The sequence below is a fragment of the Enoplosus armatus genome, chromosome 7 (genome assembly GCF_043641665.1).
Source record: "Enoplosus armatus isolate fEnoArm2 chromosome 7, fEnoArm2.hap1, whole genome shotgun sequence".
Classification (NCBI taxonomy): domain Eukaryota; kingdom Metazoa; phylum Chordata; class Actinopteri; order Centrarchiformes; family Enoplosidae; genus Enoplosus; species Enoplosus armatus.
In genome coordinates, this window is record NC_092186.1 from 18,959,141 (window position 1) to 18,973,620 (window position 14,480).

The 14,480-nt window shown below is 41.1% G+C and overlaps 2 protein-coding genes across 2 annotated transcripts; both read right to left on the reverse strand.

The window, feature by feature from the left end:
- Window positions 1-2,336: 2,336 nt before the first annotated feature.
- On the reverse strand, window positions 2,337-8,094 carry kcnn1b (potassium intermediate/small conductance calcium-activated channel, subfamily N, member 1b). Its single transcript, XM_070908943.1, has 10 exons — window positions 8,089-8,094; window positions 6,651-7,841; window positions 5,764-6,201; window positions 5,498-5,593; window positions 4,585-5,003; window positions 4,309-4,450; window positions 3,874-3,984; window positions 3,475-3,602; window positions 3,209-3,278; window positions 2,337-2,624 (listed from the first exon to the last, which is right to left on the reverse strand). Exons 1-10 carry the CDS (start codon window positions 8,092-8,094, stop codon window positions 2,337-2,339), a joined length of 2,889 nt encoding a protein of 962 aa, XP_070765044.1.
- Window positions 8,095-11,843: 3,749 nt separating this feature from the next.
- Window positions 11,844-14,350, reverse strand: ccdc124 (coiled-coil domain containing 124). The gene is made up of 5 exons (XM_070908241.1): window positions 14,271-14,350; window positions 13,429-13,606; window positions 12,596-12,788; window positions 12,324-12,429; window positions 11,844-12,166 (listed from the first exon to the last, which is right to left on the reverse strand). The coding sequence occupies exons 2-5, from the start codon at window positions 13,585-13,587 to the stop codon at window positions 11,962-11,964; spliced, it is 663 nt and encodes a 220-aa protein (XP_070764342.1). The 5' UTR covers window positions 13,588-13,606; window positions 14,271-14,350; the 3' UTR covers window positions 11,844-11,961.
- Window positions 14,351-14,480: the final 130 nt, after the last annotated feature.

The window sequence follows — 14,480 nt, forward strand, 5'->3', positions numbered from 1 at the left end:
CTAAGCAAATCAAGTTCATTGGATAGCAGAGCTGTCAATCTGGAATGTGACTGGAGCTTAGCCTCAGCGCGCGAAACGACATTCTCGTGGGTGTAGCTCGCCTCCGGTCATTTATCGCGAGATTATGTAGCGCCCTGTAAACCGGTAACCCAGAGAGACAGATGGTCGTTCTGGTAAACAACCTCACTGGTGGTGCTGTTTATCATATCTGAAAGCTGACTCCTTCGTTATGTGCTTCCACAATGAGTTTCCTTCCTCACACTAATCGTCTAAATATGTCAAACTTTTATGTCGACCCCCGATTGACTTAATAATACTGTTTAATTAATTATGTGCAATTACCTCCCCTTCAGTTTGGCGGGAACTGAAAGTGAATTACCCAACTCAGTTCAAACTAGAGCACTGAAAATAAGAAGTAGGTGTATGTGTGAGAGGAGGATCTGTATTTTGCTACATAGGAGATTGTGTGTTTGCTTGCAACATTGCTTTATACACACACTGCAATACACTGCCTCTGTCACTGCTTCTCTTATATCTCTGCTCCTACTTGTTTATATAATTAACTTTCTTTGGGTGTCCTTGTGGCCCACTGAACCACGGCATCCCAAGCTCAAGTCTGGTCTTCCGATGTTTCCTGTCACTCTCTAGTGTCAACCATCAATTAAAAGCAACATGTCATAAAAAATAATAGTGAGAACATGTAAATTTACTCTGTTGGTCCAGGATTGCCATTCTGATTTCCCAAGTGTCACTTCAGCATAAACAAACATAAGCAAACAACACAGAAATGGAGTTCTGGAAAAGTTTATTAGCAGTGACTGTATTAAAAGAAGTACTGTGTGGCTGCTACAAAAATTAAATATTTGAAATGTTGCAAATATACATCACCTGTGAGAGTCTTTGTCTAAAACCCAACAGCTTCATACATACAGACTAAAATATGAATGCTGTGTAGGCTAAGGCCAGTGCAACACAAAGGAAGGTTTCAGAACTATAAATAATGTTCCCAGATTATTTAATATAAATATATTCTATTTTAAGATTTTAAAGTTTACAACTTAAAAAATACTGATAGCAGGCCGACACAGGAAAAGTTACAAGAGGCAGCAAATCACTATACAGAAATTAGGGCTCAAATGAGCACAAATGAACAAAAATAAGGATGTGAGTAAAGAAAAATGGCCCTTGAAACAAGTTGTTAAATGAATGTTATACCTTCAGGTTTTTAAGTCTAGGTGCCCTGACGGCAACATTTCTTCCCCTCTAGGCTTTAATATTAATGTGGCATTTGGCACAATCATAACAGTTTTGTCTGTCATCCATCTGAGACTACAAGCAAATGAACAGCTCTGAAATCTTAGCTGGTACCATTATTGCTTTGAAAGTAATCATAAACACAAGACAATCTCTTCTCCATGGCTAATCACTTCTCTCTAATGGAGGACCTAATTTACTAAAATACAGAAAACACTGTCCTAATGGAGCAGGGGGAAAAACAACTCTTAGATTTAGGGGAACAGAAAAACAGTTAAAAAGTTAACGTAACAACCTTTTTTTGTTCTAGTCAATCTGTTGCATTCTTGACAGGCTGCAGCAGATGTCTTCCAGTTGACAGAGCATTACAATAAGTGAATCATACATTCTATTTAGATGTTTAAACATTTCTCGCTCTTTCATAATTCTGCTCTGCTGTGTACAGTTTCACCCGCCCTATACAACCTCAGCCATAAAGGGGATGTAGTCTTTCTCATCATTTTCACAGCCAGTTCAGCATAGGAACGAGACAGTGACAAGCCCACTTCTGAGATGACCATAAATAATTTGTAATCAAAGCTGCTATCCATAATATTTCGAGAATCTTTTCCAATTCCACATGCCTGATTTTCAGGAGAAAATATGGCAAGATAGTTTATTGGCGAGCACAAACAAGAAAGTCTTATCCAGATGAGGTCTGTGAGCTCATAGGTGTCTTAAATTTATTTCCACATTTCCACAACTCAATTATCATATCTTACAAATCATCTTCCTTTATGGATCTCTGGGGTAAGATCAAAGGAGGCTCTATGGGCTGATGTTTAACACAGTCCCTGGACTAACTGTGAAACTTTGAGCTGAGGAAATGAAGGAATAATGTTCTCCCCTTCCTCTTGAGTCCCCTGACTGAGGCACTTCCCTTTTCATTGGCGCTGCTCAGTATGAGACGGTAGCTGTAGCTCCCAGGGGTGACGGTGTGTAAATGTATGAATGTGTAGCAGAGCGCAGAGTACGCATGTCGAGAAAATCCTTCCCAGCATGAAAAAAGATTGCGGACTAAGAGGAAAACCACTGAGTGAGGTCTATGAGCTGTATGGTGTCTCCGGTGTGGCGGATCCTGGACAGAGCTGCCTGGCAGGGACTGAACAGCACTCAGAGCTCAGGGAGGATGACAGGAAGTGGACCCGACAGGCCAGGTCGTCCAGGAAATCCTTTTGTAGCTTTGTTATTGCTTGAGAAAGCACAACTGGCAGCGACTGCACACTGAGAAGGATGGAGTCCAGTTTCTCTTCCAGAGCTACGATCCTCCTGTCCAGTTCCTCGCTACGATGCTGCAGCTCCGACACCAGATCATACATCATGTTCTGAGTCTGGAAAGCAACAGGGAGGACAGACTTTACAGCATGTTGTGGTCCATTTGAAGAGACATCGGGGTAAGTGGAGTGGGGAACCTCTCTCCCCAAGTCATGACATATTTTTACATGCAGAATAGTTGTAGTTTTATCTACTGGTTGCAGTGGTTAAAAAATACAAAATTTAACTTTTCGCCAGCCAAACAAAAAGAACGTTTCGTAAAAAGGTATTTGTCACCTGTCAATGCACTGGCATAGTTGAAAAATAACCGACGGGCCAAAGATTTGCTAGGGTAACATATAAACCCCATTTGAGTGGAGTTCTTCATTAAATGGTGTGTAAGTTGCATATTGGACCATGATTGGCTTCCAAACTAGTTGTGATGTAACAAAATCCTGCTCGTACATACACATTAACCTCAGACTTAAGGTGAGCACTTTCTCCCTTCAGCAGATAAAAATGAAAACAACCTTCATGCGTCAAACATACATACATCATTCTGCACAGTGAAGCTCAAACATCCAAGTGAACAATAAGCAAAATACATTTTTGACATTTTTACATTTTTCCTTTGATTGTGAAAGACACAGCACATACTAACCTTGGCAAGGTCAGCAACTGTATTGGCCTGATCAGTCAGTTTCCTTTGCTCCATTTTGACTGTTCGCAGTCTAAAATTGAAAATCAGAACCAAAGTCACTTTTGTGCCAAATAAAACAAATGCAGAGTACAGTTTGTTTTGATAAAAATTCAAGTCATAACCTACATAAGTATATGAAAAACTACACCTATCTACCTATATATTACTGCAACTGAGACTTCGCTGTTTGACTCTGCACTCCCTGGTGATGACATATTTATACCTACTGGTGGATGGCCTGCAGGAATTTACGCTGATGGTGGCGTACTCTGGAATGGTCAATCTTCTTGACCAGCTTGGTGTTTTTGTAGATGAGCCACGTCTCCCTCAACACATTGGCTGCTGTGTTTTTTATCTGAGTAGGACAGAATATCATGCAGATGACCAGGAGAATAGGAATGTAATGACTTTGTTTCCAATAGCAAATGTTTGCTTGTTTAAGTAATGTTTGTATCATGGGCTTTGTTTTGTTTCCTGCTATACTGTATTGCATTGTTTTGTTGACTGATTGTTGATTAGGCTCCTCTGTTAAGCTCTGTGAGACATAAATCAGACAAAACATAAACTGACCCAATATGGTACGGACAGAAAATGTACTGTTAATATTAAAAATAATGTAAAGAGACCTTTTTGTAGAGCTGAGTATCCATCATGAAGTTATGGACATGTTTCTCGGCTCTTGTGAGTTCTGACTTCCTTGCAACAACAGCGACCACTAAGGCTGTACAGCCCGCTCCCTGAGGAGAACAGCAGTGGTTAGTGACACTAAAAACTATAGTAATCAGGTACAGTAGAGAGGTGTGAGGTAAAAATGTAGCAAAACTATACACAGCCTCTGCTCATGTAAAAATGTATTACATTTTAAGAAAGGTTTGTGCATTTGCTTATTCCTTCATATAATTTGCATCAGTTTAATACAAATTGTACAAATATATTTACAAATTATGAGATTTACAATAAATTTCAGGCCCAAAAAATGTTGCTATACTGTAGTGAGTAATTTGACTAGTGGGTTACCCTCCACTACATGTCAGGTTGTACTGTATCTGTACAAATCTCACCATGATTCCTGTCAGCAGGCAAACACCCTTCCCACAGTAGGTGTGAGGCACCATGTCGCCATAGCCGATGGACAAGAAGGTGATGGAGATCAGCCACATTGCTCCAAGGAAGGTACTGGTCACCTCCTGTGCATCGTGATACCTGTAGAGACACGACAACCTGGCTGTAACAGTAGTTGATGTAAACTCTGAGGCTGAGAGATGATGTTTTACAAGTAGACTATCACTGATTTTGGTTTTTCAAAAGTGAGAAATTCAGAAGTCTTAAGCTAATACCTCTCACATACACGCACGGTCCACGCTGCGATGATCCAACAGGACACACTGAAGACCAGCAGGACTGTTCCGGGGCAGATGGTCATCAGAGTCTTCATGACAAAACGAGTGTCAAAGCTGATCTTGTTGAGCGCCCCAATGCTGCGGGAGGAAGCGTCTGTGAACAGCTTGCTGTGGAGCAGCATGACCCGGCCAATCAGGTAGAGGCGCAGGAACATCGGCACGGAGAGGATGATGTCGACGTCAGCGTCCGCTACTGATGCTGTGTAGCTGAAGGCCAGTCGAGCAGTCCAGGTGAACACATACTGGCCCGGGATTGGATGGACGGCACAGATGAGGAGCTCAAACACAACAGAGAGAATCCTCTCAAAGGTCATAGCTATCCTCCAATCATCTGCCCCGTTGTCCACCATGAAGAGCTGTAGAAAGAAGAGAGAGAGAGAGAGAAGATATTAGGGTGATGAATTGAGCATGTTAAATGACCCAGCTGACCAGAGAACAGAGGAATATTAATGATACATTTATTTGTTTGGATTAGATTTTGATTTCAATGTTTCATTGAGATGTTCATTGATAATAGTCAAACTTTTCTTTAACTCAGCATTAAGTGGTGAAGTGACTAGTTAAGCAATGTTTGCCTTTTGTTTCATTTAAAAGATTTTGGGGCATTTTATTCAATTGAGCGAGTGGATCACCCACTGCAAATTGTGAAACAATAATTTTGTAAAAACAATTTTCTGGTGGCTTTTGTGCCCCAGGATGTACCACAAATCAAATGAACCACATGGTTGACTGGATGAGTTTTCCCGGGCAGTTTACTAAGAATACTGGTATTAGATTCTCCTGGTAAGGTTTACTCAGGGAACCAACAACCATAGGATATTCATGGAGTTCTTTTAATTCATCCACATACCTGGATTTCCCTTGCATGGTACATCACAATGAGTCCAAGAAGAATGGCAGTAGAGAGGCTGATGAGGCCTTTTAGCACATATGAATATATGGATTCCTGTTAATAATGGAGACAAATAAAGTAGGTGATGTAAAAGTTGCTAGTTCTAGTTACACAGTTGCTATGTTGGCATTAATGGGGCATTCATAAAAAATGGGATAAAAAATCAATCATGACTTTTTTGTACATCTGTTATACTTACACGAATTTTGTCAGGATTACTGTACCTTGCTGTAAAATCCCCTCGACAGCTCCGTCTCGATCACCATTACGATAATACCAAACATCCCACAGACCAACGCGTAGTCGCTCAACTGTTTGCGCTTCCCAAACAGAGCTCTTCTCTGACCCAGCCGGTAGCTAATATCCTTGCTCTTCTTCTGTGGTACGCTGCCCTCCTCCCTGGTCAGGTTCTCGCTATTGGCCTTACTGGAATCTTCTCTGATGACTTTGGAGAAGGCGTCCTCCAGGATGGCACTGTGAAGAAGCTGAAGAGGCTGCTGGCCTGAGTGGAGATCTGCAAGACTGGATCTTAAAGTGCCATGGCTGCTCAGTGGTTGCACTGCATCGCCGTTAACTATGTCACCAGTTTCTAAGGTGTCAGAAGGTGGAGGAGTGTGTTTAGGGAGGGAGAGTTTTGATCCACTGAGGTGCTGAGATGTTGTCTGGAAAAAGAAAGTAAGACAGTCAGCACAGGGTATGAAGAGATGCTGAGAAAAAGAAGACTGCAAAAATAAGAACATATCTGCCTTTACGATCGGGATCTGGACTTAACTTGTGGGATATACAGCATAATAAAATGCTTGTTTCAAATGTTGCGTGCAAATCAGACTGCCTTTATGGGACAATCAAAAGAAAGATTTTAAAAGAGCACGGCATCAACGACAAACTTTCATGCTGTGGAATCTGGTCTTTGTCTTTTGCTTTCTTGTTCCTTCACTTACCTTTAAATTACAGACTGGTAAAATGTCTTTCAAGATGATAATGAAATTCAGGTATAATGCTGCCATTTGACCAAGTTGCCCAGCATTTCCATAAGATTTATTACATTTTTGGGGAAATGACCTCCCACACCGGGTCAGGAAGCCACAGCATTTAAAGAAAATTCATGTACCTGACTTTGTCGCTGTCTAGCCCTCTCCCCCACTGAATCCTGGTTCTCAAGTGAACTATACTGGCTGGTGGAGAAGGACTGGATACTTTTGTTCCTGGCTGGAGTAAAGGACCTCTTCACCCGCGGCGTGCTGGTTAAAGGGTTGTAAGGGAGATGACGGCACTTGAGGACGATGGAGGGATCGCCAGGCGACTTGCAGGTTTGATCACTGCTTGTTGAGCAGTGAGAGTCTTGCTTTTGCCGTTGCTGAACCAACAGAGGTTCTTTACCAAAAAGCTCTCTCCAGTTTAGGTCTGAGGTGACAGCAGGCTGAGGATGTTGAATTTGGTGAAGTTTCTGATTTGTCTCAGTGCACTCGATGGAGTTCAGAGGGATGTTGAATAAATTTGGACAAGTCGCTTGGCTGCTGTCTTTAAGTTTAAAATGATTGCAAGGCTGTTGCTGCAATAGCTCCTTCCGACCTTCTTGGTCACTGCACTGGAGCATGAAATTATCCTGTGGATGGTTTGTTGCAGGTTTCAAAAGATCCCTCTGGTTTGTTTGCTGTGGTAAAACCTGGCAAGTGGTTGGAGCATGGGTGCTTTGAGAAAAAGGCTGGGTGTGTGGTGAAGATGAAAGGTTTCTCTTGTTTGAAACTCTGGTGAGGCAGTCTTGGACGGTGCCCTGTTTTGATTGCGGATGAAAATTAAAAGGATCTGAATGTTGATGTGCATCAGGACAAGAACAACCACATCTATCATTGTGGTTTGGATGTCCCACACTGGTCCCTGCTCTCTCTGCTGAGGGCGAATCATCTCCTTCGCTGCTAACCTGGCCACAAAGCAGCAGCCAGTCCTGATCGCTCAGCTGTGATAAGGTTAAGTTTCGGGTTTTCAGTGGCGACATCTGGGCTGAAACTCTTGGTGGACTGATTCCATTAGACCTTTCGTGGGGTGAAGATGAAACGCAGCACAGACTCGTCTCCTGTGGAGAAGACGGTGCTTCTACAGAGCTACCTGAGCATCGATCGCGCACCCCCACCTCAGGAGTCTTTGTCAGAGGTGAAGGACCTCCTGAGGTGCAATGCTCATGGTCCCCATCATGGAAGACTTCACCCGTTGAGTCAAGACGTCGCGTTGCATTGGTGGGTTTAACCAGAATCAACCTCATGGCATCACTGCAGAGCTGAAATGAGACATTTTTCACATGTAACTGGAAGAAAGAGGGAAGATGAGAGAGAAGAGGATGACATGCAACACAGATATTGAAATATATTTGAATGCAGGATGTTATGGTTTAATGATGAGCACACATTATCCATTAATTCATGTTTTCTTTCTCTTTTTTCCCCCACAAATATATATATATATATATATATATATATATATCCCATGAGCTTAAGGTATAGACTGGGCTGCAGAGGGATCCCACAGCACAATAGAAACATCTAAAAGTGCACCCGCATTTCCTTAACTCTGAGGACTCTTTGAAAAGTATAAAACAAATTGTTTTCACAGGAAACAGAAGAAACAAAGAAACTAATGTTATTTAGCTTTAGACATAAAGTATTTAATTTGTCTTTTGCTTGTCTTTGGCCTCAATACTGGCCTCTGCTCAACGTGAAACGTATAAGTAAAATAAATAAAATGTAATTATAGCAGTCGGTTATTTGATAATACACACTCCTGTGCTTGCACATGGAGTATTTATTCAAGGCAAAATCATCTGTTATAAAAGAAACAATTTGTTTAATCTCAAACTGTGTGTTCAGCTGGTTCTGAAATGATGATGAAATGATATGAAACGTTCTGTCAAAAGCAGATGTGACCCCCCTCTTATGTTTGTCTACTGGACACGGAAATCAGAAAGGCTCAGAGAATTGTACATATCAGTTTCATGCATTATTTAATGAGTTTGGAGGAAAGCAATTCATAATTTAGAATTATTACGTGTTATGGTGCAAAGTCTTAAATGAAAACAAAGGTTTAAGAAGTGGATGTAATTTTGTGTCATCTATTTTATAATTTCTGCTGTGACAATACTGAACTGTGAAAAACGCAAAAGACTAAAAAAAGTAAACTAAGACTACAGTCAGTGATCATCATTCAACCACCAACTCACAAAATTGTCACTCTTTTGGAAAAGTACTGATTTATCCTTTTGTTTTCATAACAGATGTCATCCTGATGCCACTGGTTTTATATGATGTATATTAAATTATATCTATAACTCCTAGAGCTCAGCCCAAAAAGATGGTTACATTGCCATACTGCAAATAAAAAAATGAGTTAACAGCATCTAAGTGTGTGTTCACAAACCCTGAGTAAATATTAATACTCAAAAATAACAGCATGAGAACTGTAATAGTTCATCTTAACTTGCTTTACAATTTAGGCATCATTTTCATGGGTGCTAATCATTTTCTAAGAGCACAAAATTAATTATTCCAAATGATGGTTGTCTTCTTTTGGACTTCAACTGCAACAACATATCAATTATTTCTTTCTCCTTAATAAACAAAATATATGAACAAATCCCAACTACTACTGGTGATCCTTACCTTCTTCTTCCATATGTTATTTTTCTCCAAACTTGAAAATGCAGGTTACAAATAGGAAGTGCTCCCAGTTTGCAGAACAGAAGTGTTAAGAAGAAGAGCAGCCTGAGTGGGTGTTGAACAGCGGCTTGTCTCCTCCCAGTACGAAACACTTGATAAAGGAGCTATGGAGGCGCTTTCCTTTGAAAGTAATGATTTGAATTCAACATGAGGAAAGAAAAGGGCAGCAGCAGCTGGCCCGGCAAAGGGTTGCCATGCAAATAGACAGGGAGTGGGAGGAACAGTGCAGCAACAGGTTAGGATGCAGAACAACAAAAACCTGTAACATCAGACAAGTGTTAAGGCGGAACATCACACGTCGAAGCTCAAAGAAATCCCTATAAATTGGGAGTGGACTGATTGGTTGCTAGGGGACAGAAAAGGAACTGGTAGCTTTCAATGCAAAAAGGAAAATAAAAGGTCAGTTGAACTTGTCATTGAAGCTCTGTGGTTCAAAGGCCTTCGCAGTCTCTTATCTCTTCCGCCACAAGAGCTTGGCTGGACAAAGGTGGCCATTTTTAAATCTGGTTCTGAATGAATCAAGCTGGTGAGTGCAAAGGCCTCCTCAGATGTGTCCTAGATGAGCTAACAAATGGAACAACAAGGACAACTTTGGAGTAATTATATGAAAAGATATATTCAAAAGAAGTTATGAGAAGTCCATCTCCTCAGATGTTCAAAATCTACATTCAGTCAGCAGTGCCGGTGTTTTCTCAACAAGAGCAAGTCTTTTGTTGCTATTTAGAAACAAAAACCTGCAAACATGAAACAGGTCTGATGCCTTTCAATGTGAAAGGCAGGTACTTCACAAAAAAATACAAACTATTTCCAGAAATGTAATTGTTTCTTGATTATTGGTCATTAAAAAAGATGGTTTGTATTATCTAAGCATTTAAAACCTGTAAATGGCTTCAGTTGCTCTGCATATGTTCCTTAAATTGTCAGGCCTCTGGAGGAGCCTTGTTGTATGGTTAAATGCAATTTCATAAATAATACTGCAGATATTTTAGTCAAATTGTTTATCTTGTTTTACCTATACGTTACTTACATTTGCTAAAGCTCAGTTTGTATCCCTGCTTTCTGTCTCTCCACCTGGCATCAGACAAACCTACAAAGCCTACAGCTTGCTGCCTCAGCAGCTCAGTATATGAATGTTGCTGCGCTGGAGAAAACCTTTGTGACCAACGGCAGCACTGGACACCATTGCTGGCCATATAAATGAATACAAAACTAATTCAAAAGCAACAAATACCACCACGGCTGTTTAATCTACCTACATAAATAATTCTGGAAATGTTAGGATGCAAAAAACACAAGTTAATTCTGTTGTTCCAATTAACTGGGTTATTTTAGTTTGGTTGTTAGGACTACCAGAGACTACCAGACCCAGTTCTGCACTTAAAATGACTTATTTTAAGGAAAGTTGCACCCATCCACACAATTTAAACACAGCACATCATAACCTGAGTCCTCTGTTTTCAGAAGCCACCATCCACTTTCTTTTCACTAGCCCACTACATTGGTAAAGATAATAGGACTTTGACGTCATATCTGGCTGAAGGTCAAAGGGTCTGCTAGAGGAGATAAGGGAATGCATCACATTTGGGTTTTACTAGAAACTATGTGACTGATCCTGCTGTTAGCAACACCTTAAAATATTGGAGGGGAAGCATCAGCTAACTATTATATCATAAACAAAATAGCCAGTGAACAAATCATACTTGTGTGAATACTTGAGCTTCAGCACTTGCCATTTGCACTGCAGGTAATAAGACAATAGCTCTAACTAACTCGACAGTCAGGAGTAACAATGCACTGCAACATTTGCTGCATTTAACAGACTCTCTTCCAGAGCATTGTGGGTCCTTGTCGTCTGGCTGACAGACATGACAACAGGGAAAAAAAGTTGTTATGGGGAGTAAACCTGCACAATTACAGTTCATCTCTATAACCACTTGGCCATCCAGCCATACTTTTTTACTGATTACTCTTAATCCACTGGCAACAGTGGCTTCAGTATTCAATGCCAACTGCTTGGCTATTTAAGCAATCAAACGGCTCCCTCGAAGAAACTGGTTAGTAACTTGCCAAGGTAATTAAAAGGACAGAAGAAGGAGCCATGTCCAGCCACAGCTATTTGAAATTTACCAAGATTTTTTCTGGTGAGCGTTTATTTTTTTTACCCTGGACACAAAACTATAGTCAACTTTCTCTGCGAATGAAAAGTAAAGTTTGAACTCTGTAACTCCATCTTCTTTTCAGAATAAACATTGTGAAACAGCAGCAGTTGGCAAAAATGTTTGACATCAGTGTGTGACTTGATAACAACAAGGGAGAAGTCTGGCATTCAAAAAGCAACAAGAGATGTTGATGATCGAGCGGTGACCTTTAATAAGTTACTCTCAAAACATCTGGCTTCCCACCTCCCCAGAAGTGCTAGAAAAGAAAATAATGCAATTAAATTTACTTGATGCTGAAGTGCCTCATTAGATGATCAGTTGCGACCTTGATAGGGGAAAATGAGCTTCTCCCTGCTAATTAATGGAACAACAAAGCCAAGTCCTCTGGTATTGGAGAGATTGTTTCTGGGGGGGGGGGGGGGGGGGGGGGGGGGGTAGTGGTGAAGCTCTCGTCAGCAACACTTATTTCAAGATGAAATCATTAAATTTTTCAACGGAAGTCTCCAATGCACATAGGCAGATGTTTCAAATGGAGTTATGCAAGGAAAGAGTGCATTCACTTTGAGTTGTAGTTGGCAAAGCGTTGGTTCAGGGGGTTCTCTGGCGCCTTCATCCACTCCTTCTTCAACTGATGCTTCAGCTGCGACAACCTCATGTTGGGGTTCTCGTTTTTTAGGCGAGGCATGTTGGCCTCTTCATAGGCAGCAAACGCTGCTTTCATCCTCCGCTCCGGGTGGTGGTCCAGGTCCTCAGGCCCCGTGCTGAAGACAGGAAAAGAGGATGTAATATTGGATTGTTAACATTCACAAGTTATCGTTGCTGTTTTATAGGCCTAAGAAACTTAATTCAACTCAACATCAGAGTATCCACAAGGACAATAGGATGTCACACACAGAACAAACGGTGAATGATCGGTACCTGAGCACAGCGATGGCATCTTCTATTGTTCTGGCTTCCACGGTTCCTTCATCAGGGATAATTCTGTTCACGTTCTCCTCCAGTGGAGTCTCCAGGTGGCTCTTTTCTGTGGGAAGAAATTTTATTTGAAACATGACAAAAGTAGCGTCATAGTAAAGAAAACTTTTGATCCCAAAAACAGCCAATGCTGCTGGATTGTATCTAATCACCACTAAAGTTTCATCATTATTCTAACCAGCGTACTTTGTCGTTATCTTCAACCAAACCTTTACCTTTCGGCTTGAGCTGGTCCTGCTCCTGTTGCTCGTTCTCAAGCGCCTCCTCAATCTGGGCACGAGTCACTTTTCCTCCAGCGCCAGCCTCCTTCTGGGATTTGCCTCTCAGCCTAGCGCTCTCCTCATCCAGAAGTCGCTGGTTTTCCTTTTTCCTCTCTAGAAGCTCAAGTCTCTTCTTCTCCTTGTCATCCTGCAACAGCAGAAATCGGTGTCATCAGACTTTTGTGCTGTGTGTAATACACATACACATGTATTATGACGCATGCAATCACCATTCAACAAGCTATGCTTTATGTTGCTCCACAGCTGTTATGTTGTGCACAATATACATAGTGATACTCAGGTTTACTTAAAACATGCACTGTAGTAATTGCTTAAATCCTGATTAAGTTAAGTATACCTCATTTGCTTCACTCTTATTGTTCTTTGTTCTGTAATTGCTTGTCAATACAAGAATGTGCCACTAGGAACAATTAACAAATAATTCCATCTAGACTTTAGATCTGTGGATATGTGCATGTGACAAATAAGAGGCCACAAGCAGGGCTCCTGTCCAAATCGAAAACAGAGCGTTATAATCCTCATTTTCTTACTTTTCAAAAATGACAGCTCTGCCAGCATCTCCGTCTTGTGTTTCCATTTATTGATTTTTACCTCCTTATTTGTGTTTCAGCTAAAAGTAAACTGACTGTACATGGATCATTCAAGAAGTAGCAAAAGAAGAGTGACAGAACTTCATCGAAAAAGCAAGTTCTTGAAGCCAAAGTGAGCAGCACAACTATGAAATTTCCCACATTTGAACATGACTCCACACTGGAGAGATGGCTCACCTTTCTTTGCTCTTTTTTGAGTACATGTTTGTCAGTTTCCTGCCACAGAGCGTCCTCTTCCTGCTGCTTCTTGCGGGCATCTGCCACTGCCTTGGCCTCGGCCTTGCGGGCTCTGGCTGTGGCCGCCTTGGAGTTCTCGCCCTGGAACTTCTTTGGCATCCCAACAGCTGCTCTTCAGCTGAGAGACAAAGAAAAACAAGAGACCTATCAGAAGAGTTTGACAGTCAAGAGATTTATCAAGGCTGATGCCAAATACAGATATAGCCAGTTTTTATATAATTTAATCCAACCAAGCCAATGACAACACTGATTCAAAAGATGACTATTCTAAAATAGCATTTTGTCTAGCAATGAGACTGAATAGCACTGAGACTTTTTTTGTGTTCATCGCCCAGCGTTATATATTGAAGACAACACCGTTCATCACGCAGTGTTTATATTATGGGATAGATGAGTAGGTAACGTCAGCAATCTATCTAAATAATTTTCGTATAACGTTAACGTGTGAATAAAGTAACGAAAGCCAATTATTATTGTTAGATGGCTACCACAACTAATCATCTGTTTGAAAATGTGGGTTAACAAACACGCATGTTAACAAAACAGACGAGTTGGCAAAGAGGAGGTTAACTAAGACATAACAGAAATTTTCTAAAATGATACAACAGCAGTTTTGCTTGTCAGTGTAGCTAGTTAGCTATAGCTAGCTGATGTAAGCCTGATAAACAATAATGGTTTGCTTGTCAACGAGCCTGCCGTTCGCTAATTGACTTTGCCGAAATTTAACTAAGAGCATAATTATCACAATACACCCATATTCAAGTGCAAACATGGTTTCATACCAGTATGAGAGGAAAAACAGGTCGTAAGTAGACGACAATTGACTGTTGTTTCGAAGAGGCATCCGCCACCTCCTCTCAAACCAGCGCGCACTCTGATGACGTTGCTTCTCCTATGGTTACCATGGATGATGATTACACGGCTCGACGAAAGCTTTCGATTTTGTGCGCTTTAACCTCCACTACACTGTACTTTTAACTCCGCCGTTGCTT